The sequence below is a fragment of the Brachionichthys hirsutus genome, chromosome 2 (genome assembly GCF_040956055.1).
Source record: "Brachionichthys hirsutus isolate HB-005 chromosome 2, CSIRO-AGI_Bhir_v1, whole genome shotgun sequence".
Classification (NCBI taxonomy): domain Eukaryota; kingdom Metazoa; phylum Chordata; class Actinopteri; order Lophiiformes; family Brachionichthyidae; genus Brachionichthys; species Brachionichthys hirsutus.
This window is the reverse complement of record NC_090898.1, coordinates 1118394-1141544: the sequence shown is the minus strand read 5'-3', so window position 1 is coordinate 1141544 and position 23151 is coordinate 1118394. Positions and strand designations below refer to the sequence as shown.

The 23151-nt window shown below is 46.6% G+C and overlaps 1 protein-coding gene across 1 annotated transcript; it reads right to left on the bottom strand.

Moving 5' to 3' along the window:
* Positions 1-765: 765 nt before the first annotated feature.
* Positions 766-14032, bottom strand: slco4a1 (solute carrier organic anion transporter family, member 4A1). The gene is made up of 11 exons (XM_068750558.1): positions 13192-14032; positions 11896-11986; positions 11131-11252; positions 10903-11014; positions 10475-10629; positions 8669-8939; positions 6629-6788; positions 6306-6481; positions 5536-5600; positions 5294-5442; positions 766-936 (listed from the first exon to the last, which is right to left on the bottom strand). The coding sequence occupies exons 1-11, from the start codon at positions 14030-14032 to the stop codon at positions 766-768; spliced, it is 2313 nt and encodes a 770-aa protein (XP_068606659.1).
* Between the last annotated feature and the right edge of the window lie 9119 nt (positions 14033-23151).

Genomic DNA, 23151 nt, shown 5'->3' with positions numbered 1-23151 from the left:
AGTCCTTCCTGCTACAGAACATTTCCTTCCTGCTAGAGAACATGTCCTTCCTGCTAGAGAACATTTCCTTCCTGCTAGAGAATATTTCCTTGCTGCTAGAGAATATTTCCTTCCTGCTAGAGAACATTTCCTTCCTGCTACAGAACATGTCCTTGCTGCTCGAGAGCATTTCCTTCCTGCTAGAGAACATTTCCTTGCTGCTAGAGAACATTTCCTTGCTGCTAGAGAATATTTCCTTCCTGCAAGAGAACATTTCCTTCCTGCTAGAGAACATTTCCTTGCTGCTAGAGAATATTTCCTTCCTGTTAGAGAACATTTCCTTCCTGCTCGAGAGCATTTCCTTCCTGCTAGAGAACATTTCCTTCCTGCTAGAGAACATGTCCTTCCTGCTAGAGAACATTTCCTTGCTGCTAGAGAACATTTCCTTCCTGCTAGAGAATATTTCCTTGAAAGTTCCTTAAAATCTTTTATGTCATATTAGAATATGACATGATATGGAAAGAATTTGGCTTCATTATTTCTGTCCTATCGAGCCTCCAGTGTAAAAACTTTATCTGTGTGCAGAACATACATCAGAGTAATCCATCATACAGTATCACCTCATAAATGATTCATATGCCACATCTAATACACATAGGTGTATTTCTAACCACATAAAGACACATCATCAGCCTTTCACACTGATACAGTCACAGTAAGATTGTCCCTCCTTCTGTGTACTTTTGTGTGCTTTGCTTTGTCAGATAGTCGGTGGAGGTGATGATGTCATAGCCTGGCATGTTGGTTCACAATGATGCCATCTTCAAGAAGATCTTTAACAGACAGGTCGTTCCCATCCCCTCCTCCATGGTCGGTGCTCCCGCAGCTGCTCTGAGGCGACTCCGGAGGAGGCCGGTATGAGATGCTCGCTAACAAGAAAAAGCTTAACCCCAAAACCTGAAGAAGAGGACGGACAACAGACGTCAGGAGGGTCTGAAATTCAGAGGATCAGCAGCTGTCAGCTTGTACGTAAACTTGAAAATGGTATAGTCTTTTAATAATAACAACTCCCTCTTAAACTGAAACTTTATTGTGGTGGTGTGGGGAGGGTTGAGTTCCTGAATGATCCCAGGAGCGATGCTGTCGGGAGCTGTCGCAGTGGCTATCTAGTCTAGTTTAATATTTTCCACGTCCCAGAACAAGATGTCCTGTTTTCACAGATCGGTCTCCTCCTTGGTCATCAGTTCATTCTCGTCACCTGTGCCGGCCCCTTTGGATCCGTCTGCTTCATCACACCCCTTCAGCTCAGACACCAGACGCTTGCCAGATTGTCGTGAGCCGTTCCTCCATTGCAGCACTCGAGACACTGATCATCGTGTACCTGCCCTGCCTGTTTTTGGATGTCGCCTGTTTCTCCTTTTCAAGAATGAGGGTGTGGCCCAACTACAGGGGGATCACAATCCTCAGCCTCCTTCACAGGTGTAGCAAGGAAAGTGCCAACGTGCATCATTAAATCACGAGTCTGATACAGCGTTATTAAGCATTCTCGAGTCTGATACAATGTTATTAAGCGTTCACGAGTCCGATACAGCGTTATTAAGCATTCTCGAGTCTGATACAATGTTATTAAGCGTTCGCGAGTCTGATACAGCGTTATTAAGCGTTCACGAGTCAGATACAGCGTTATTAAGCGTTCACGAGTCTGATACAGCGTTATTAAGCATTCCTGAGTCTGATACAGCGTTATTAAGCGTTCCTGAGTCTGATACAGCGTTATTAAGCATTCCTGAGTGTGATACAGCGTTATTAAGCTTTCACGAGTCTGATACAGCGTTATTAAGCATTCACGAGTCTGATACAGCGTTATTAAACATTCACGAGTCTGATACAGCATTATTAGGCGTTCACGAGTCTGATACAGCGTTATTAAGCGTTCACGAGTCTGATACAGCGTTATTAAGCATTCCTGAGTGTGATACAGCGTTATTAAGCGTTCACGAGTCTGATACAGCGTTATTAAGCATTCACGAGTCTGATACAGCGTTATTAAACATTCACGAGTCTGATACAGCGTTATTAAGCGTTCACGAGTCTGATACAGCGTTATTAAGCGTTCACGAGTCTGATACAATGTTATTAAGCGTTCACGAGTCCGATACAGCGTTATTAAGCATTCTCGAGTCTGATACAATGTTATTAAGCGTTCGCGAGTCTGATACAGCGTTATTAAGCGTTCACGAGTCAGATACAGCGTTATTAAGCGTTCACGAGTCTGATACAATGTTATTAAGCGTTCACGAGTCCGATACAGCGTTATTAAGCATTCTCGAGTCTGATACAATGTTATTAAGCGTTCGCGAGTCTGATACAGCGTTATTAAGCGTTCACGAGTCAGATACAGCGTTATTAAGCGTTCACGAGTCTGATACAGCGTTATTAAGCATTCCTGAGTCTGATACAGCGTTATTAAGCGTTCCTGAGTCTGATACAGTGTTATTAAGCGTTCACGAGTCAGATACAGCGTTATTAAGCGTTCACGAGTCTGATACAGCGTTATTAAGCATTCCTGAGTGTGATACAGCGTTATTAAGCTTTCACGAGTCTGATACAGCGTTATTAAGCATTCACGAGTCTGATACAACGTTATTAAACGTTCACGAGTCTGATACAGCGTTATTAAGCGTTCACGAGTCTGATACAGCGTTATTAAGCGTTCACGAGTCTGATACAGCGTTATTAAGCGTTCACGAGTCAGATACAGCGTTATTAAGCGTTCACGAGTCTGATACAGCGTTATTAAGCGTTCACGAGTCAGATACAGCGTTATTAAGCGTTCACGTGTCTGATACAGCGTTATTAAGCGTTCACGAGTCCGATACAGCGTTATTAAGCGTTCACGAGTCCGATACAGCGTTATTAAGCGTTCACGAGTCCGATACAGCGTTATTAAGCGTTCCCGAGTCCGATACAGCGTTATTAAGCGCTCACGAGTCCGATACAGCGTTATTAAGCGTTCACGAGTCCGATACAGCGTTATTAAGTGTTCCCGAGTCCGATACAGCGTTATTAAGCTTTCACGAGTCAGATACGGCGTTATTAAGCGTTCACGAGTCCGATACGGCGTTATTAAGCGTTCACGAGTCCGATACGGCGTTATTAAGCGTTCACGAGTCAGATACGGCGTTATTAAGCGTTCACGAGTCTGATACGGCGTTATTAAGCGTTCACGAGTCTGATACGGCGTTATTAAGCGTTCACGAGTCAGATACGGCGTTATTAAGCGTTCACGAGTCTGATACGGCGTTATTAAGCATTCACGAGTCAGATACGGCATTATTAAGCGTTCCCGAGTCTGATACGGCGTTATTAAGCGTCCCCGAGTCTGATACGGCGTTATTAAGCGTTCGCGAGTCTGATACGGCGTTATTGAGCGTTCCCGAGTCTGATACGGCGTTATTAAGCATTCCTGAGTCTGATACGGCGTTATTAAGCGTTCACGAGTCTGATACAGCGTTATTAAGCGTTCACGAGTCTGATACAGCGTTATTAAGCGTTCACGAGTCTGATACAGCGTTATTAAGCATTCATGAGTCTGATACAGCGTTATTAAGCATTCCTGAGTCTGATACAGCGTTATTAAGCGTTCACGAGTCTGATACGGCGTTATTGAGCGTTCCCGAGTCTGATACGGCGTTATTGAGCGTTCCCGAGTCTGATACGGCGTTATTAAGCATTCCTGAGTCTGATACAGCGTTATTAAGCGTTCACGAGTCTGATACAGCGTTATTAAGCGTTCACGAGTCTGATACAGCGTTATTAAGCTTTCACGAGTCTGATACAGCGTTATTAAGCGTTCACGAGTCAGATACAGCGTTATTAAGCGTTCACGAGTCTGATACAGCGTTATTAAGCGTTCACGTGTCTGATACAGCGTTATTAAGCGTTCACGAGTCTGATACAGCGTTATTAAGCGTTCCCGAGTCTGATACAGCGTTATTAAGCGTTCACGAGTCCGATACAGCGTTATTAAGCGTTCCCGAGTCCGATACAGCGTTATTAAGCGCTCACGAGTCCGATACAGCGTTATTAAGCGTTCACAAGTCCGATACAGCGTTATTAAGTGTTCCCGAGTCCGATACGGCGTTATTAAGCTTTCACGAGTCAGATACGGCGTTATTAAGCGTTCACGAGTCCGATACGGCGTTATTAAGCGTTCACGAGTCCTATACGGCGTTATTAAGCGTTCACGAGTCAGATACGGCGTTATTAAGCGTTCACGAGTCTGATACGGCGTTATTAAGCGTTCACGAGTCTGATACGGCGTTATTAAGCGTTCACGAGTCAGATACGGCGTTATTAAGCGTTCACGAGTCTGATACGGCGTTATTAAGCGTTCACGAGTCAGATACGGCATTATTAAGCGTTCCCGAGTCTGATACGGCGTTATTAAGCGTCCCCGAGTCTGATACGGCGTTATTAAGTGTTCGCGAGTCTGATACGGCGTTATTGAGCGTTCCCGAGTCTGATACGGCGTTATTAAGCATTCCTGAGTCTGATACAGCGTTATTAAGCGTTCACGAGTCTGATACAGCGTTATTAAGCGTTCACGAGTCTGATACAGCGTTATTAAGCATTCATGAGTCTGATACAGCGTTATTAAGCATTCCTGAGTCTGATACGGCGTTATTAAGCGTTCACGAGTCTGATACGGCGTTATTGAGCGTTCCCGAGTCTGATACGGCGTTATTGAGCGTTCCCGAGTCTGATACGGCGTTATTAAGCATTCCTGAGTCTGATACAGCGTTATTAAGCGTTCACGAGTCTGATACAGTGTTATTAAGTGTTCACGAGTCTGATACAGCGTTATTAAGCTTTCACGAGTCTGATACAGCGTTATTAAGCGTTCACGAGTCTGATACAGCGTTATTAAGCGTTCACGAGTCTGATACAGCGTTATTAAGCGTTCCTGAGTCTGATACAGCGTTATTAAGCATTCATGAGTCTGATACAGCGTTATTAAGCATTCCTGAGTCTGATACAGCGTTATTAAGCATTCACGAGTCAGATACAGCGTTATTAAGCATTCACGAGTCAGATACAGCGTTATTAAGCATTCACGAGTCTGATACAGCGTTATTAAGCGTTTGTGAGGCTGAAGAGGGTTACACTGATAGTGTAACCTCAGATTTAGCAACTTCATATTTGAAGAAATTTCAGTGCTCTATCATCACATAGCAGATAAATTATTGTACACTGAAAAGTGAGTGCTGGTTCCGCTCATGTTGCCTGACACTGAGATGATGTATAGTATTACCTTATAGATGATGCCTGCTGCCATTGTGTAGTGGCTCATGGCTGAGTTCCGATAGAGGTAGCAGGAGCCCTGCTCACCACACTTATCCTGCCACAGTAAGCAGGAGATGTCAATCAAAGAACCAAATGCTATGGGTCCTGGAATGCTACCTGATACACAAAGATTGGATGAGATTATGACGTTTGTGTTTCACAGGGTTAAAAGTATAATCAAATAAATAAATAAGGACACAGTCGACGTACCAAACGCACGCACCACCATCCACTGAATGCCAAGTCCGAAGGATCTCTGGCTGTGTGGCACACACCTGAACGGCATAGAGTGAGTCAGGCAACACTGGATCTCTGCATGGTCACATTAAAGCTTGACGCTCTAGTGAGATCATTATTAAAGACATCAACCATAGCAGCAAGCTTTTTGTTCAGGGTGCAAAGCAAACAGCAGCTCTGTTGAGTGGTTTGTAGCCCCTATAGAACATGCATTGATATTTTCCATTCACTTACAGCTGCAATAGGAGGATCAAGATCAGTATATCATAGATTAATATAATATATATTTGCAAGGTTTTCTTGTCAACAACAACAACAAATAAAAACATTAAAAAAATTGATGGCGGTTTTCTCAGGAGGCCACAGACGAGAGGTTTCACAAGATTAAAGCTACAATTCCAACTTTTGGCCACTTGGCGGCACAACAAGAACATTTACCAGTAGCTGACCTTGGCATCAAAAATTAATATTGAGTGTGTAGCTTTGCTACGACGATGTCGGACTCCGTAGTTTTCTCTGGCCCCCTGCCCAATCTGGCTGTCTAGGTGGTGTCCGGAAAACAACGTGGGCTTCATAGATAACTGGCAGACATTCTGGGGAAAACCTGGTCTTATTAGGAGAGACTATGAGTACTATTTCACTGAGTAAAGACAGCAATCTGCCTTCATTTTGTCTCTACAGTATCTACATTTTACACAGAGTCCAAACTGCTTTGGGGTTGTAGCAGTGATGTGGGCGCTCACCTGAGAGTTGCAGTTAGTGCTGGGATACTGCAAAGGAAGGTAAAACTGATGATGATGAAGAGTAAGGCCAGGACAGCTGGCATGTGTTGGCAGGAGCTGCCACACTTCCCTTCCAGAGCGAAGCCCTCCTCTCCTCCTGACACATTACCCCCCACACAGCTACATCCAGCGTACACCTACAAGAACACAGGCACACGCCATTCAAAGCAGCCATGAGGTCACCTTCGCCGGTTTGGAAGTCAGCACATGTAAATGGAATGACCGTGAATGCTGCTTGTCGAGGACTGGATGCCGTACCTGTTAGCAGGAATGATAAGCCCTACCTCTCTGCCTGCGGCGTCTGTGGTGTTACGGGCGGTGCAGCCGGCGTGGCAAGGAGAATAATACATGATGCCGTCTGTCCCACACACTGGGTTGTACAGCTCTCTGACACAATTACAGCCGGCATTACAGTCCGCTGTCAGATTGACCTCCAAAGAGGAGCTGCAGACACAAAGAGAAGTAATGGGGGAGGGGTCTCAGAAATTAGGGGAGTGGCCGCAGAAATGGGATGGTCCAAGAACGGATATGTTTCTTACCTTCAACTAACTAAATCAGTAATCAATAAGTTCTTCCTGTTACTAGCGTTTCTTTTTAATTAACTAAAAAAAATTGACATTTCAAAATGATAATTAATAATATTTAATTTTATTTGATGACACCTTTCATGACACCCAAGTACACCTTACATTAAAATCAAACATCAAGTATAAAACACAATGAAATCACAGTAAATGTGATTTCATTATTATAAAGAGTCCAGCTGATGGAGATAAGGTTCCAGTTCCAGAGTTTAGGGGCAGAGCAACTGAATCCTCTGGCCCCCATTGTGACCATTTTTGCTGTGCCCTGAACACCTCACCAGGGAGGCGTCCAGGAGGCAACCTGAATAGGTGCCCGAGCCTCCTCATCTGGCTCCTCTCAACGCGGAGGAGCAGTGGCTCTACTCCGAGCTCCTGACTTGACCTTTTCCGGCTGAGGACCATGGCCTCGGATTTAAAGGTGCTGATTCTCATCCCGGCCGCTTCACATGCGGCTGATGAACCGATCCAGTGAGAGCTGGAGGGCGTGGCCTGATGAAGCCAACAGGATCACGTCATTCGCAAAAAGCAGCGACCCAATCCTGAGGTCACCAAACCGAACCCCCTCAACGCCCCGGCTGCACCTAGAAATTCTGTCCATAAAAGTTACAAACAGAATCGGTGACAAAGGGCAGCCCTGACGGAGTCCAACCCGCACTGGAAATAGGTCCGACTTATTGCCAGCAATGCGGACCAAGCTCTGGCACCGGTCATATAGGGAGCGGACACCCCGTATGAGGGGGTCCGACACCCCATACTCCCGGAGCACCCCCCACAGGACTCCCCGAGGGACACGGTCGAATGCCTTCTCCAAATCCACAAAACACATGTGGACTGGTTGGGCAAACTCCCATGCACCCTCAAGGACCCTGCCGAGGGTGTAGAGCTGGTCCACAGTTCCACGGCCAGGACGAAAACCACATTGCTCCTCCTGAATCCGAGGTTCGACTATCCGGCGGACCCTCCTCTCCAGTACCCCTGAATAGACCTTACCGGGGAGGCTGAGGAGTGTGATCCCTCTGTTTATATATATATATATATATTGTACAAATAAATGAGTTCCAAATGAAGAGAGAAGGAAAAGGGTGTGTCTGATTCTTGCTCGAACGATTCGTTTCGGATTTACAGACTTTCTTTTTGTTAATGCGGCCACCAATCCGGGACCCGTAACATAACCACGGAAAATGAGGGACTACCGTATTGTACATTGTTTTACATGGTTGTGTATTTCATGTATTTAATATGTTTAATACGTCTTGTATTTCCATTATACAACTCTACTGTTCATGTAATTGCGTGGAATAGGGTAATACAGTCTGCAGTAATACAGGGAGGGTTGATCATGTGTGGGACAGGTTCGTAATAAAGTGTAAATATATACGTAAATATACATGGGCTGTGGCTCAGTTGGTAGAGCGGGTCGTCCAGTGACCAGTAGGCCACTGGACGACCCGTGCTGGGATTTGAACCACTGACATACGGACAGCTCTGACTGTCCGTATGTCGTGTGTCCCTGGTCCCAGTGGGCCTGGCAGCACGGCAGCAGTCGCCCACTGGAGTGTGAACGGGGCCTAATTGTAAATCGCTTTGAGCACCGCGAAGGTGGGGAAGCGCTTTACAAGTGCAGTCCATTTAGCATACATCATATCATAACTGTCTCGCCTCTACTTGGCAATTTTTCCCATCTCGCGGTGGGTCTTGGAACCCAACTACCACGACATCAAAATGCTAAACAATGGCCACCTGTTATTAAGCTGCAGCTTGCTGGAAGGCTCATAGAGGTGTTTGTACTGGTCCAGTTTGAGCTCCTCCAACAGACCAGGCTGGTATGGCGATGTGACCCCAGCCATGGGAACATTGGGGCACTGGATGAGAAAAATGAAGATAGCGAGGAGACTGGTTGTTGAACACATCATGCAGAAACGGATGATCCCTCGACAGCGTAGGTTGAGTCTCTTCACGATGTAGCCACCCAAGAAGGTGCCACCACCTCCTGCTGGCACCACCATGTATCCTGGGTAGGAAGAGGAACAGGGTCAAGGAAAATGCACCTGACATGAGCAGTAATAATAAGACTTGAACTATTCCATAATAGAATTCCTTCTTTGGTCATCATCTCTCTGGAGTTCGTGCGACTCCACACTCATAACGCCACCCTAAGAATGATGCCCCTTCTTTTCCAAATCGTGATAACACTTGTCACCAACTGACCTGTGGAAAGGTCCAATCAGGTGTTTGAGAGTATGCCATTCTGTTATTCACACCTCTCACACATATATTTGCCTTATATACCCCCCACCTCACCATCATGGACAGGTCTTCAAGATTCACCAAATTCATCATTTCATCAGACTCAACAGTCTCAGCAGAGTCATCTGTCACCACCGCCACTACTAGTGTGAAGGTGATGAATATATTTATTACAGTACAAATAAAGTCAAACATCCTGTCTGGACTCCAAGGGGTAGTCATGCTGCTGTTCCTGACAGACGCCTTTCCAATCTGAAGACTTTAGCCGTCTAATTATCAACAAATTAATAAACAACCAAGTTTACTTAGAGGGAAACTTTTAATACTGGATAAACACTGAATTCTTTTTAGTGACCATCTCTCAGAATCATCTAAAATAAGAGACTGTACGAATTCCATCATTTTTTGACATATGCCACCTCTGGTGAAATTATGTGGTAATGATGCAATATCATGGTCAAATAATGAAATTAAAACGAAAAGAAAACCAAAGCCCTTGAATCGTAGCAGAAAAACGGTATGATTGGGCATCCCGGTAAAGTCGAGACACGTTGGCGTCCCTGTTTCCTATACAGGATTTTTACCTGTCATCAGAGCGCCTCGGACCATTTATACCCAATCACAGCGTTTGTCTACTACGATTCAAGGGCTTTGGGTCCTGGAAAATGCTATCTACGGAGTTGGACCCACTGATGCACTCACCCTCCTCATGTTTTCTGCGACAAATGAAATTAAAGACTGGGATTATAGAGAACTAATGTCACCAACATTAGAAATAGAATAAGTCAAGACCAAACAAGTCTGTCTTTGCGGAGTACAGATTAGAAATAGAACAACTTGACCAAGCTGGTCAAACTTTGGACTTCTCATCCTCATCATATATCCTCTATATCAGTGGTCCCCAATCACCGGGCTGCGGCCCGGTACCGGTCCGTGAGGCATGTTTTACAGGGCCGCACAGAACGTTTGATTTTTTTTATTGATTATCAGTCTGAAGAGGTTTTATTTTGAAAAGTGACTTCTGTGCGTAATGACGCACAGACGACTGCATGCGTTTGTGCATCTTGACAGGTCTCGTTCATGTGATAGGCTATTTGTGTAGATCAAAGAGTTTGAGCGGTACTTCCCGACCACAAAAGAATGGATCCGCGACCCATTTGTGAACAAACCTGTTGAATCGAGCCTGTCCTGCTTCCATTTCTAACTTCATGCCTTTGTGAAGCGGGATTTTCTATTGTCTTAGATGAAACCGGGCCGTGGAGCAAAAAAGGTTGAGGACCGCTGATCTATATGACTCACCGAACAATGTGGCAGCCTCTGAGGCGCTGAGACCGAACTGTGACTCTAAGAACTTTGGACCAAATGTGGACATGCTGGCGATGAGGGTGGCCTCAGTCGCCCCCACCAAACACAGGAACAGGAACGTAGGATTCTTCAGGAGAAGCAGCACCGATCTGAGGGAATGAGGAAGAACAGTATGAAGCTTCTTCTGAAATTAAGCTAAGCCACGCCCACAATAAACACACACTGGAAGGACAACGCTGCACTGGGAACGTGCGGGGATTGTTCATCAAGATGATAAGGATCCAGACCAGTCCTGGGAAGCTGGGACCGTGGAGGGAGGGGGAGCAGGACAGTCCAGAGGATGAAACCGGACAGGAAGGAAGTTCTGCATTGTTAAACCACCCACTGGGTATTAATCCCTGTTTGTGGGGTACATGCAGTACCTCGGCATGTCTTTGGCCGTCTTCCCAAACTCAGGGTCTGAGGCTGGGGTGTGGCTCCCATCCTTCAGCTGGTGTGCTTCAGACAACCGCATGGCCGCAAAGTCCTGCGAGCCTGCAGATGCAGAAGAAGAAGAAATCACCTGTTAATAAATCAAATTGATATTTGATGGTTTAAGCGGCTTCCTGTTTCAATAGAGTCTGAAGATGCGGAGTGGGGACGAGTGGTACCCGGGAGCTGCCGTGGGTAGCCCAGGATGGGGGCCGCTACCAGCAGAGCTGCTGCTCCTCCGGCGAGGAAGCCAATCCACCAAGCTCCGACCCACAGTGGGTCGTCTGGGGACATCTCTGTCCTGTAAAGACACACGCAGTGCAAACAGACATGGGATCATGGGACGTTTCCTGTCCTATTCTGCGCACTGTCCTTTAGAAGTCTGTTCTAATCTAGCAGAGACTGAAGGAACGAACACTTAAACTTTGGTTTTATAAAAAATAGTGTTGTTTAGGGATGAACCATTATTTTAAACATTTACTGATGAAAAGCACTGAAGGCTTTTTGCAACAAGTAAACAGGAACAAGACGCTATTAGCAGTCAGTTCACTTCCTCTCCACCCACAGGGTGCTAGTGAAGGACTCCTAGATGAATGTGAAATAACGAAAATGATCATTTTCACCTCATTCGACTATGTCAGAAGTAAAATAAAGAAACATACTAATGTTCTTTTACTTTCTTTAGGGGAAGGTGGTTTCATCCGCAAGCTGTTCCAATTCTGCTACTGAGTCCTGACTGGATTACAGATTTGGGAGAGACGGGGCGCCCCCTATAGACTTGGACACAGAGGGGTACATACTTATAGAATGTCTCTGCTACATTCCGGGGAAACATGTACCGCCTTACCAACACATTTCTAACCCTAACCCTAACCCAAAATGAGCTTCGACCTTTGTGTGCTCTGCTCTAATCTGTTCGACTCTCCCAGCCAATGAATCCTCACGTCAGATGGATCTCGGTGAAAAAGTTGAGGGCGTATCCTCCCAACAGGTATCCTGCTGCTGGACCCAAGATGGCCGCTGTGTAGAAGATCCCTGTGGTGACAGAGAGAAAGAGATCAGAGCCACGGGGCCAGAGCAGAGGGAGTGCATCCTGTTTCCTGTCCTACAGCAGAAGACTGCCCCATTGTTCTTCTAGGCTCCTTGTAGCCTACACAAAGGGGCGGTTTCATTAGCAAACAGGGCACGTTGTGGGTGTTTGTGTTTGGTGAGACCATTTCCTTCATTTTGTTTCCCTGCTGTTTGAAATGGGAGAGGATGTAAGGTGCAATTTGGTGAGTGAATGAGCTGTTCAACATTATAGGGCAGCACCGCTGGCTGGATGTCATAGGTGGATAAGAATAAGGTGAATAACTGGCAACGCGTTTGTGTGGAGGAATAAACTATTTTTGTGTGGCAAATTCTGAAAAATACACAGTAATCTAAAAAAAATGTGAGTGTGATTACATTTATCTCTAAGTGAGATTTCAGGGTCACAGTCGATAATACAGTAATCTCGAGCAAAGGAGAGATTACCTATTTGGGCTGTGTTCTTGACAAATACCTGTCTGGTGATAGTATGGCAACTAAGGTGATCAAAAAAGTCAATCAGAGAACAAGAGTTTTGGGCAGAATGTCTGCTTTTGTCTCCGGACGCTTGCTGGAGCCCTCGTTCAGCCCCTCTTTGACTATGCTAGCACCTCCTGGTACTCCAACATCAAAGTGTCCCTGAAAACCAGGCTCCAAACTTGGCCAAAATCGCATTGTGGCTGGCATTCACTTTTAACAGGGGGAAAGTGATACTAACAATCTTAAAGTTAAAAAAAACCACAACATTTCAGAACTTACAGTAAAGTCTTACAATTGTTATACAAATTTGTTTCATGTATTTGTACAATTCTATAACTGTTTTATTCTGTGCTGTCAACATTGTTGGGGATAACATGTTTTAAAAGTACTGTATTGTGGTAGTGTAGTACTTTTAGCAGTATCAACAGAAGTGTGTTAGCCTCCATCCTCCTTGTCTGGAGTTGATGTATCTTTAAATTAATCTATAAAATTAAAGTGTCTATTTGTCCAGTTGTCACTCACTGATGTTGTTAGCATGACTGTTAGCCACCCATTAACAGTATATGTGTTCCTCTGTAAAACCAGTAGAACCAGTAATACCTCAATTCCCACAGACAGTAATGTAGCTGCTGTCAAGTCTGCGTAAGACAAACACAGGAAGCAGAAACATTTAAAGATGGCTGCTGACTCACCAATGTAAACAGGCGCATAGTCGGCGTTGACGTTTTCATCCAGGTACGTGACCCCTAACGTGTAGAGAGGTGTGGAGCCCATCCCGTGTAAAAACTGACCCAGCATGAAAACAGAGCAGTAGCTGGACAGCCCCCCACCGTCCTGGTCCTGGCACAGGCTGGTATGGTTGGCAGAGCACATTCCTGTCCCTTCGGGCATGCTGACCTGGTAGGGAGGTGTGCTGAAGTGAGGCAAGGCGAATACGAGAGAACCGAGCGCCACAATCAGCATGCCCCATCCCAGCCAGCGAGGCTTATGTCCTGTCCCACCGAAGTAGCTGACGAAGGCCAGGCAAACGCAGGCTGCGATGTCGTAGGAACTGACAATCAAGCCAGCCTGATAGCTGCGCAGGTCAAAGCGCCTCTCAATGGAGGTGACCACCGTGTTAATGAAGCCATTGACTATCATCCCCTGGAGGAAGGAGGCCACGCACAGGAAGAACAGAACCCAGTGGGACGTGTTGAAGACTTGGATAGCCTCTGGCGTCACAGGCCCCCAGCCACAGAGCTGATCTGGGTCGGTGGATATCGTCATTGATCCAGTGGGGGTCTCTGCATGGGGTCTTGTTTTGATATTACATAAATGGTCTGGGGAAGCCTCTGTGAAAATGTGAGGTCCAGCAGAGCCATCGGCCCATGTGATGCCAGGACGTCTGGGGGCTGAGCTTACTGGGCTGCCCATCTGGGAGTCCATGGGGCTGGGGTTGTCCAGGGCGGGACCCCCAGTGAGAGGGCAGTCATGTAAGTCCAGGAGCTCCTGCTTGGAGCTGAAGGAGGCATCTGCCTTCAGCAAGACTGGCATGTTGCTGATGACGGGCACTGGGACGGCGCTGATATGTTTAGAACCACATACAGTGAATCATCCGGAGCTGAGAGGGAGTTCCTTGTGCTGATGATCTCCTAACGGCAGCCCGGGGAAGTGCCTCGCTCTATTTAGCAAACGGTGAAAGGCAGTTCTGACTGGAGAGGATAATCACATCCTGTGGAAGGAGCAGAGAACAAATCAGTTCATGTGAACTCATCTGTTCTGATGCTGCTCTGAATGGTTGAATGAAGGATGCTTCAGAACAGCGGGCAGCTTGAGGTGTGCATAGGTGCATCTGCCATGGGATTAAAATGATCATTGTGTTGTCTGTGCACACAAATCACACACACTTTAGCTCAAGCCTCAAATAACACACTGGTAGTTAGCTAAACCGGCCACAGCCTTCATTACCAACAACAACGGACAGACCGAGCACCTGCTACTCATATCATCGTAGTAGTGAAAGATCTGACCTGCTCAAAGGTTCGTACTAGAGCCAGGAGTCTGCTGGACACATGACGGAGGCAGCGCCGCTTTGACTAATCAATGGCCAGAGGGTAAGCACCCAGGTCAGGCCATTAAAAGTGTGAAAAAAAAGACGTTTACCTATTAAGGGAATCACTGACGGGTAAAATACAGGAAGCGAACCGTGAAACACGTCTGAACGCTTAACTACAATAAAACTCAAAATAAAAAATGAGCCTTTATTGTTTGTTAACAGACAACGGTGTCACTACGTTCGGTGTGGATACGTGATGGACAGACTGCGTGAAGGCCCTTGTTTTACTTTACAACAGGCATGGCAGCAGCGTAAATACTGAACAATCCATGGGTTGACATTTGGATCACACATGCTGGTCTAATGTCAAAAATAAGACACAAAGAGAAGAAAACTAAAGGACATGAATAAACACAATAAAGGAACTTGGTACCAGCAAACACAGCAAACATAAAGAGTCTCCTACCTTCTGAGAATCAACAGGTCTGGTGACATTTATGTGTTGAACGCTGAGAATCAGATTCAGAGGCGACCACTGAGCCTGTCTTTCAAAGCCTCTTCTAAGCAGTGCTGAAGCACACATCCTCAGTGTGGAACAGGGCGGTGCTCCCGCCACATAATCCACCTGTAAGAACGGCTCACGGCTCCTCCTACTGGAGGTGAACTATTGCTTCAGGGCCTGTGGCTCCATCTCGTGTACAAAAACTCACAGCAGCATTTCCATGTTTAAGAAAACTCAGCAATTATAGCATGAATTCAAACTAGGATAAAAGAAGTGCTTCTGAAAAAGACGGCATTTTGGCCCGGCTTTATAAATGCTGTTATCTATGTACTTACATGTTCTGAACAGTTTACGCTTTCAAAACAAAGCTGATTATGAGAGGACTGAAAGCCAGTCAGAACTCTAGATAAATACTACATACCGTACTCCAGCATGACCCGGTAACGGACAACCCGGTTCAGAGAATCAATGGATGCAAGCATTCAGTGAAGCGTCCTCTTGCAGCATTAGTTTACGCTGTACGACACGACAGCCATTATAGCATCACCATAGCAACGCACAACATCTTCACAAATGGATTGATTGATTAGTAATTACAAATAAGAACAGCTAATGCCAACCTATGGAATATTTTTTGTATTATTCAAAGATAATTCTGTTAATAATCATTTAACTTAATTATAACTTCATTTTAAAGCGCTGCTTAGCCACATTAGAAAAAATGTCAGCTTGATATTTAATGTGTGTCAATCCTGCTGTAGCAAAGCCTTCACAAAACGCGCCATGGTAGCAGGGTTAGAAGGTTGGCAGGACACAACCAAGCAACCGACCAGACGACCGAGCACCAAAAACCTACCCTCACCAGGGTCATGAACTTTGGGTAGGGACCCAAAGAACTGAAATGAGCTTCCTCCTAGGCTGGCTGCGCTCTCCCTTAGAGACAGGGTGAGGCCCTCTGTCCGAGAGCGGCGCATCTCCGCTCCTCTCCGCGTTGAGAGCAGCCAGATGAGGTGCCTCCCTGGTGCGGTGCTCAGGGCATGTCCCACCGGGAGGAGACCACGGTGGGGTCGTAGTCTCTCTTTTGTTTGGCAGAGTTTTTTGGTTCTCGTTTTTTCCCGCGCCTGCACGCCACTTAGTAAATGACCTTTTTGTGTATTTTAGTTTTGCTGTATTTTTTTGTTACTTGTTTTTCCCGAATCTCAACCAGTTCGATTTTAGATTTTAGATCTTTAGACAGTGTATTGTTGTAGTATCTATTTTTGACTACTGTCTGTTATTATATACTTTCCTGAGTAATGTTTTGTGGTACTTCAGGACGTCGTCTCTGCATTCTGGGGTTTTCACGCTGTGTGACAGAAACTTAAACTAGTCCAGTTAGTCATGGGTTCTGCTGTTACTTCCCCAGCTGATTGCTGATGACAGGCAATGAAATACACTTGAAATCTTAATTGAAGGTTTCGTTGATCGACTGCAATGTGTTTTTCACTTCAGGTGACGATGCAATGAGGTGGGACTGTCTGAGAAGTTAAAAGGGGGACACTGTGGACAATGCGGCGAGGCAAGTCCCTGCAGTCCCCTGTTTGTTTTTCTGCTGAGGAATCAAACAGGACTATAAATGGAACAGAGCTCACTGGATTATTTGATCTCACTTTGTTCCGATCTGCATCATAATCTTGCCTTTTGATTTCGGCTTTCAAAGTGAGATCAGAGTGAGAATTTGTCATATGAATAAGCGGCGGTGGCGGCCCCCCCGTCTGACCTCCGGGACCTTCATCTGCACAGCAGGAACTTCTTTGCTTTAGGGTCGGGGAGTCTGTCTCCCAGTGGCCTGAAATGAAAGTCTTAAAGCCGCTGCAACAAGATGCCACGACAATGAAGTGAAATGGTTAAAGTGGAAAGAGTAACTGGGCTAACTGGTTTGGAAAAGCAACTTCGGCAGAGTGCTGATGTGATTCCCTTTTTTATATGCAAGAACCCGGCAAACGTTTAACTGGTGGATGCAGTCGAAGAACAATGTGAGTCTCCGCAGCGACACCTGACACCTGAGACAAAGCTGCTTCCTATCCACAGGGCGACGCCCACTGGAAATGGATCCTACTCTGCAAATGTCAAAGAAAGAATGAAGAGAGATGCCTCTGGGTCTTTATAAAATATTATTTACATAGTATCTCTTCTGAATGAACGTTTCTAATGACATCACCTCTCCCTCTGCGTCAAGGACGTTGAGAAATTGTTCGTTTCTCTCCCTCCGTGGTTTTTCTACACAGGGAGTGCCTAATCCTCAATATAATGTCATGCTTTCCTTTATTTTTAGTGATAAAACATCCTAAATGAAAAGGTCTCACCAGGTGATCGATCATTACAAGGTCCATGAAAGAGGCTGATGTTCTGGGGTGTGGCGTTCCAGAGCGATGACGCTGGCGTGTGCTAGCAGCTCGCTTATTAGCGCACCGCTCAGGTATGATGAGCGTCTTCTGCTTGGCTACAGCTCCGGAGAGATGGAGGAAGGCATGCTCGCCCTCCTCTTCCTCAGCTGACACACACCCTAATGGCCTCTACCCTCTTTGAGGTTTGGTTGGTGTTCTGATTCATCCACACGTTACCCCGCTGAACACAGCTCCCCTCCTCTTCCTTCATTTTACGAGAAGCCGAGCAGCACCGGAGCTTTCAGTCACTATGAGCAGAGAAGAAGATTGTAGACGTTTCCTTCACAGCTGTCTTCAGCGAAGGGCAAGTCTATAACAGCCTTCTTCAGGACAAAATCAAGATGAAGTATTTAGCTTGATAACGGACCCAGTTCTAGATTTGAATGTCTGTTTCTGTGAACTGGGTCAGAAAATCTCCTCAAATTGAACTCGATTAGTTCTGCACAATGCTTATCGCCACGGAAACAGCTGTGTTCTCGCTTTACAACAATCCATGTTCCACATTAGATACAAGCCCTGATGTGGCAACCTCACATGAAACAGCACCGAGATCACATGAGTAACACAATTTGTTGTTGAGTTTGACAGTTATTCTAGAAGAAGAAACATTTCAGCCATGTTCCTTATTTCTGCAGAATAAAGCGAGTGAAGGGCGCTGAGGAACCCAGATCCACAAAGGCGCCACCCGAATCTGAAGGATTGTTGATTGGGCCACGTCCCACATCGAGAAATAACATCCAAGTCAGATGATTACTGTCTGAGCAAAGCCACACAAGATGTTTGGCTCTCTGGACATCCAAGGTGAGGACGGGCTCCGGCTGGTTCAGCAGCAGCAGCTCGGTGCCGATCGGATGCAGAGCAGACAGGACAGGAGAGACAGGACAGGACAGGACAGGACAGGACAGGACAGACAGGAGAGGACAGGAGAGGACAGGACAGGACAGACAGGAGAGGACAGGACAGGAGAGACAGGACAGGATAGACAGGACAGGACAGACGGGACAGGACAGGATAGACAGGACAGGACAGGACAGACAGGACAGGACAGACAGGACAGGACAGACAGGACAGGACAGGACAGGACAGACAGAAGACAGGAGAGGGCAGGAGAGGACAGGACAGGACAGGACAGACAGGAGAGGACAGGAGAGGACAGGACAGGACTGGACAGGAGAGACAGGACAGACAGGACAGGACAGGACAGGACAGGACAGGACAGACAGGAGAGGACAGGAGAGGACAGGACAGGACAGACAGGAGAGGACAGGACAGGAGAGACAGGACAGGACAGGACAGGACAGGACAGGACAGAGGACAGACAGGACAGACAGCTCATGTTTGATTCTGATTCATATAAAGTGGCTCTTTAGTGCAGGCCACAAACTGGAACACACGCACCAGTGTGTGCGTGTGCGTGTGTGTGTGCGTGTATCAAACCACACATGCAGCTACTGGCTGTGAGTATAAAGGTCTGCAGGGAATCCCCACGCACGCGCCGCCGCACGGGGCGCACGCAGCCCACGCAGCGCTCCTGATGGTTCCGCGCGAGGCTCGTGGGTCTGAGGAAGCGGACACCGCGCAGAGACGCGCACCGCGGATGAAACGACGCGATGGGTCTGCGTGATGCCGTCCATGTTTTCCACGCGGCGCACGACGCTCCGTGGGGGAGCTGATCAATGACGTGTCCGAGTCCGAGTCGTTACCTGGAGCGCATCCTTCTTACCTCCACCTGCCCCCGGCTTGCCTCAACCAAGCCTCGATTGGTCCAGCCGTTCTCACGCAGCGACACGTCATCCGGGAAAAGCCTACGAATGCGCAACAGGGTGTAGTCCCTTCGTTAGCGCGTTAATGTCACGTGACGTGACGCATGGTCCTCGGTGTGGTGAAGCAGCACACACACACACACACACACACACACACACACACACATACATTACGGTCACGTACCGGACACGGGGAACCGGCGCCGGTGCTCCGGTCGCAGAGACCGACTTTGACCAGCAGGTGGTGCTGGTGCCACGGCCGGGTGCGCCCTCACCGTCCGCAGGTCGAGGGTTAAGGGTCGAAAGACCGATTTAAGGTTGGGCACCAGCAGACAACATCAAGTCCTCCTAGCCAAGGTTAAAGGTCAGTGGAGAAGAAACATCCCCGGAGGAAATGTTAAACTAGAAATGAGCAATTCCCTTAAATATTATTACCCACGGTATTGCGTACTTAAATGTTTTCTTAAATATAAGTTAGCAGCAAATAATTACCTTAAATAGCAGAACATATTGTGTCCTTGAAAGTGAGACATGCCAGTGTTACGGTCGTCATCCATATTTACTCCGTTACATCTGGTCCAGCTGAAAGTAAACAACAATCACAACAGACACATTTTAGCCTTTATTTTATGTACACAGCAAGGAAAACTGCTAAATCACAGGGATCAACTCTGGTATCGGGTCGGATCCATGCCCAGCTCTATCGGATCGGATCCATGCCCAGCTGTATCGGGTCGGATCCATGCCCAGGTCTATCGGGTCGGATCCATGCCCAGCTCTATCGGATCGGATCCATGCCCAGCTCTATCGGATCGGATCCATGCCCAGCTCTATCGGGTCGGATCCATGCCCAGCTGTATCGGGTCGGATCCATGCCCAGCTCTATCGGGTCGGATCCATGCCCAGCTCTATCGGATCGGATCCATGCCCAGCTCTATCGGATCGGATCCATGCCCAGCTCTATCGGATCGGATCCATGCCCAGCTCTATCGGATCGGATCCATGCCCAGCTCTATCGGGTCGGATCCATGCCCAGCTCTATCGGGTCGGATCCATGCCCAGCTCTATCGGATCGGATCCATGCCCAGCTCTATCGGGTTGGATCCATGCCCAGCTCTATCGGATCGGATCCATGCCCAGCTCTATCGGATCGGATCCATGCCCAGCTCTATCGGGTCGGATCCATGCCCAGCTCTATCGGGTCGGATCCATGCCCAGCTCTATCGGATCGGATCCATGCCCAGCTCTATCGGGTCGGATCCATGCCCAGCTCTATCGGGTCGGATCCATGCCCAGCTCTATCGGGTCGGATCCATGCCCAGCTCTATCGGGTCGGATCCATGCCCAGCTCTATCGGATCGGATCCATGCCCAGCTCTATCGGGTCGGATCCATGCCCAGGTCTATCGGATCGGATCCATGCCCAGCTCTATCGGGTCGGATCCATGCCCAGGTCTATCGGGTCGGATCCATGCCCAGCTCTATCGGATCGGATCCATGCCCAGCTCTATCGGGTCGGATCCATGCCCAGCTGTATCGGGTCGGATCCATGCCCAGTAGTAGTAGTAATAGTGGCAGTATTAGTAGCAACAGTAGTAGTAATAGGAGTATTATTAGTGGTAGCAGTAGTAATAGAAACAGTAGTAGTACTAGTGACAGTAGTAGTACGAACAATAGTAGCATTACTAGTAGCAACAGTAGTAGTAATCGGAGTATTATTAGTGGTAGTATTTGAACGCGTACTCCAGCTGTGTTACAGATGTGCAGACGACCCCTTCGTGGTTTGAACTGTGGATTCTCTCACGCCCACAAGGCCTTTGATATCTGCGCTGACGCAAGCAGGTCAAAGTTGTGTTGCCGACACTCGGAGGCAGAGAGAAAGAGATACCAGCCTGTGTTTGGAGATAAGCAGGAGAGAGAGGCACAGAACCAAGCACGCATTCTGGAGGCTGATTTCCTGCAGTCCCTCCGCCCCTCATCCCTGTTTCTCACACGCTCTCTGTCATGTTGCTTCTGGCCCTTTTCTCTGATTCTCACAAAGTCAAAACAAGGCCTTGGATCTCGTCACACCGTTCACGCCATGCTGCTGCTGTCTAAGTATTGCCCTCCTGTTTTCCTTTTTCTGCCATAAACACACACTCTCACAGCATTTTATCTTTTTTTTTTTTGTACATAGATTTTATTGAATTTTTGTTACAGAACATAAACAATAACAAGCACTCTGTAATCAAATATATCAAAATACAAAGAAATATACACCACCATCTAAGATAAAGTTGCTTCATATAACTCCATACCATCGTCACTCAAAAACCCAACCCTGTAACCCCGCACCGCCCACTCGTTCCGCTCTAAGAAAAGAAAGAAAAAAAAAAAGAGAAAGTTAAGAATTAAAATATAGAAATAAATACAACAAAAATAACAACCCGCACAAAGTAAATTAAATCAAGTCACCCGAAAACAAAAACAGCAAGTTCTGAGGTAAATGAGCATTTTATCTTTTTAATTTGAGACAGTAGCATGTCAAGTCTCATTATGTTCTTTGACTTCTAAAGAGTATTTCTAAATGGATTATTTTACAGCTTCCTCAATTTTCTCCAGCTGTTTTTGTTTTATAACTGGACGGTCAGCTTCGAGCGTCACCTTCCCTTTTCCTCACCATGTTTCTTCTGGTGCGGTTTCCTCCTGGTCTTCCAGAGATCACCGTTATCAGACAGGAAGTAGTGGAGAGTGGCTTCCTGTCCCAAATACCCAAAGCAACTTAATGGTGCCAGTGTAAAACACTGCAGATTAAACATTGAGCTGATGCAGCCATGAGTCACTAGAGCCTGGTATCCAATTTTCAATGAGTGCCTGAAGTTGCACCCTATAGCATTTTTGTAATCATATTTGTGGTTGACCCACAGTGGGTCATGCTGGAGCATCACAGCAAGAGGGTCCTCAGTCAAGCTTGCACCTGCCTGGGATTCATCTGGGTATGAATGTGGGGCTAATTGATGGTTGTGATTTGTTCATGGTTTCCAAAAGTACCCAAAGTCAGGTCAGCTTTCGGTGACTGTGAGTTTTAAGAATTACTGTGGATACTGGTCAGGGGTCATTTCCCCCAAAAGGGGTAGTGACATGTTGCAAACCAAGCTTCCCAAATGTACAAACCTTACCATGTCATGACTACATTTACAAGGAATTGCAATTAATTTAGCATTTCAATTAAAACCTCTCATGTCTGGGCTTTATGCTCCAGCTACTCTTGCCGCATTGATGACGAAGCCTTGCAGTAAGGGGAGCAGGGTTCCACGTTAACTGTTTTAGATGCTAGAAACCATTTGTTGGTTGCCCACAAATATTTTACTTTTTGTTCTGCCTGTCTTCAGTTGCCATTGAGCCCCCTGTTACACCAACATCAAATAATTTATGCTGTTTTGACATTTTAAAGAAAGTTCTCCTGTATTTAGTTTTGATTTCGTGTCCAAACGTCTTGATAAAGTCTTTCAAACGTAGATAGTATGCCATTCAAAATCAAATGACTTGTGAGAAGTTACGCTAAATGCTAAAAACATGACCTTTTCCCATAATGGCACGGGCTATTAACTCGCGCAGGCACTTTGCAGCCGTCAGCTACATGGTGCTAGCAGATGAAGCTCACATGTGAAGTCATTCGAACGACTTACAATCTACGTCCAAACAACATTCAATCTACGTTCAAACACCTTTATTATCTCGTTCAAATGACAAAACGATTTTCTCAACACTGGCACTTCTACGCTTCCGTACGGATTTGATAAATAATTTGATAAAAGTTGGTTGTCCTGTCGGGCAGCCTGCATAAAGTAAGTCTCTGCCCGAAATGAGTATCTACATGCCCCGGGCAGTTGAGCAGCCGTTAATGTCGTACCCTGGGGGAGGGAGGTGGTGCTGTGTTTTTTTTAT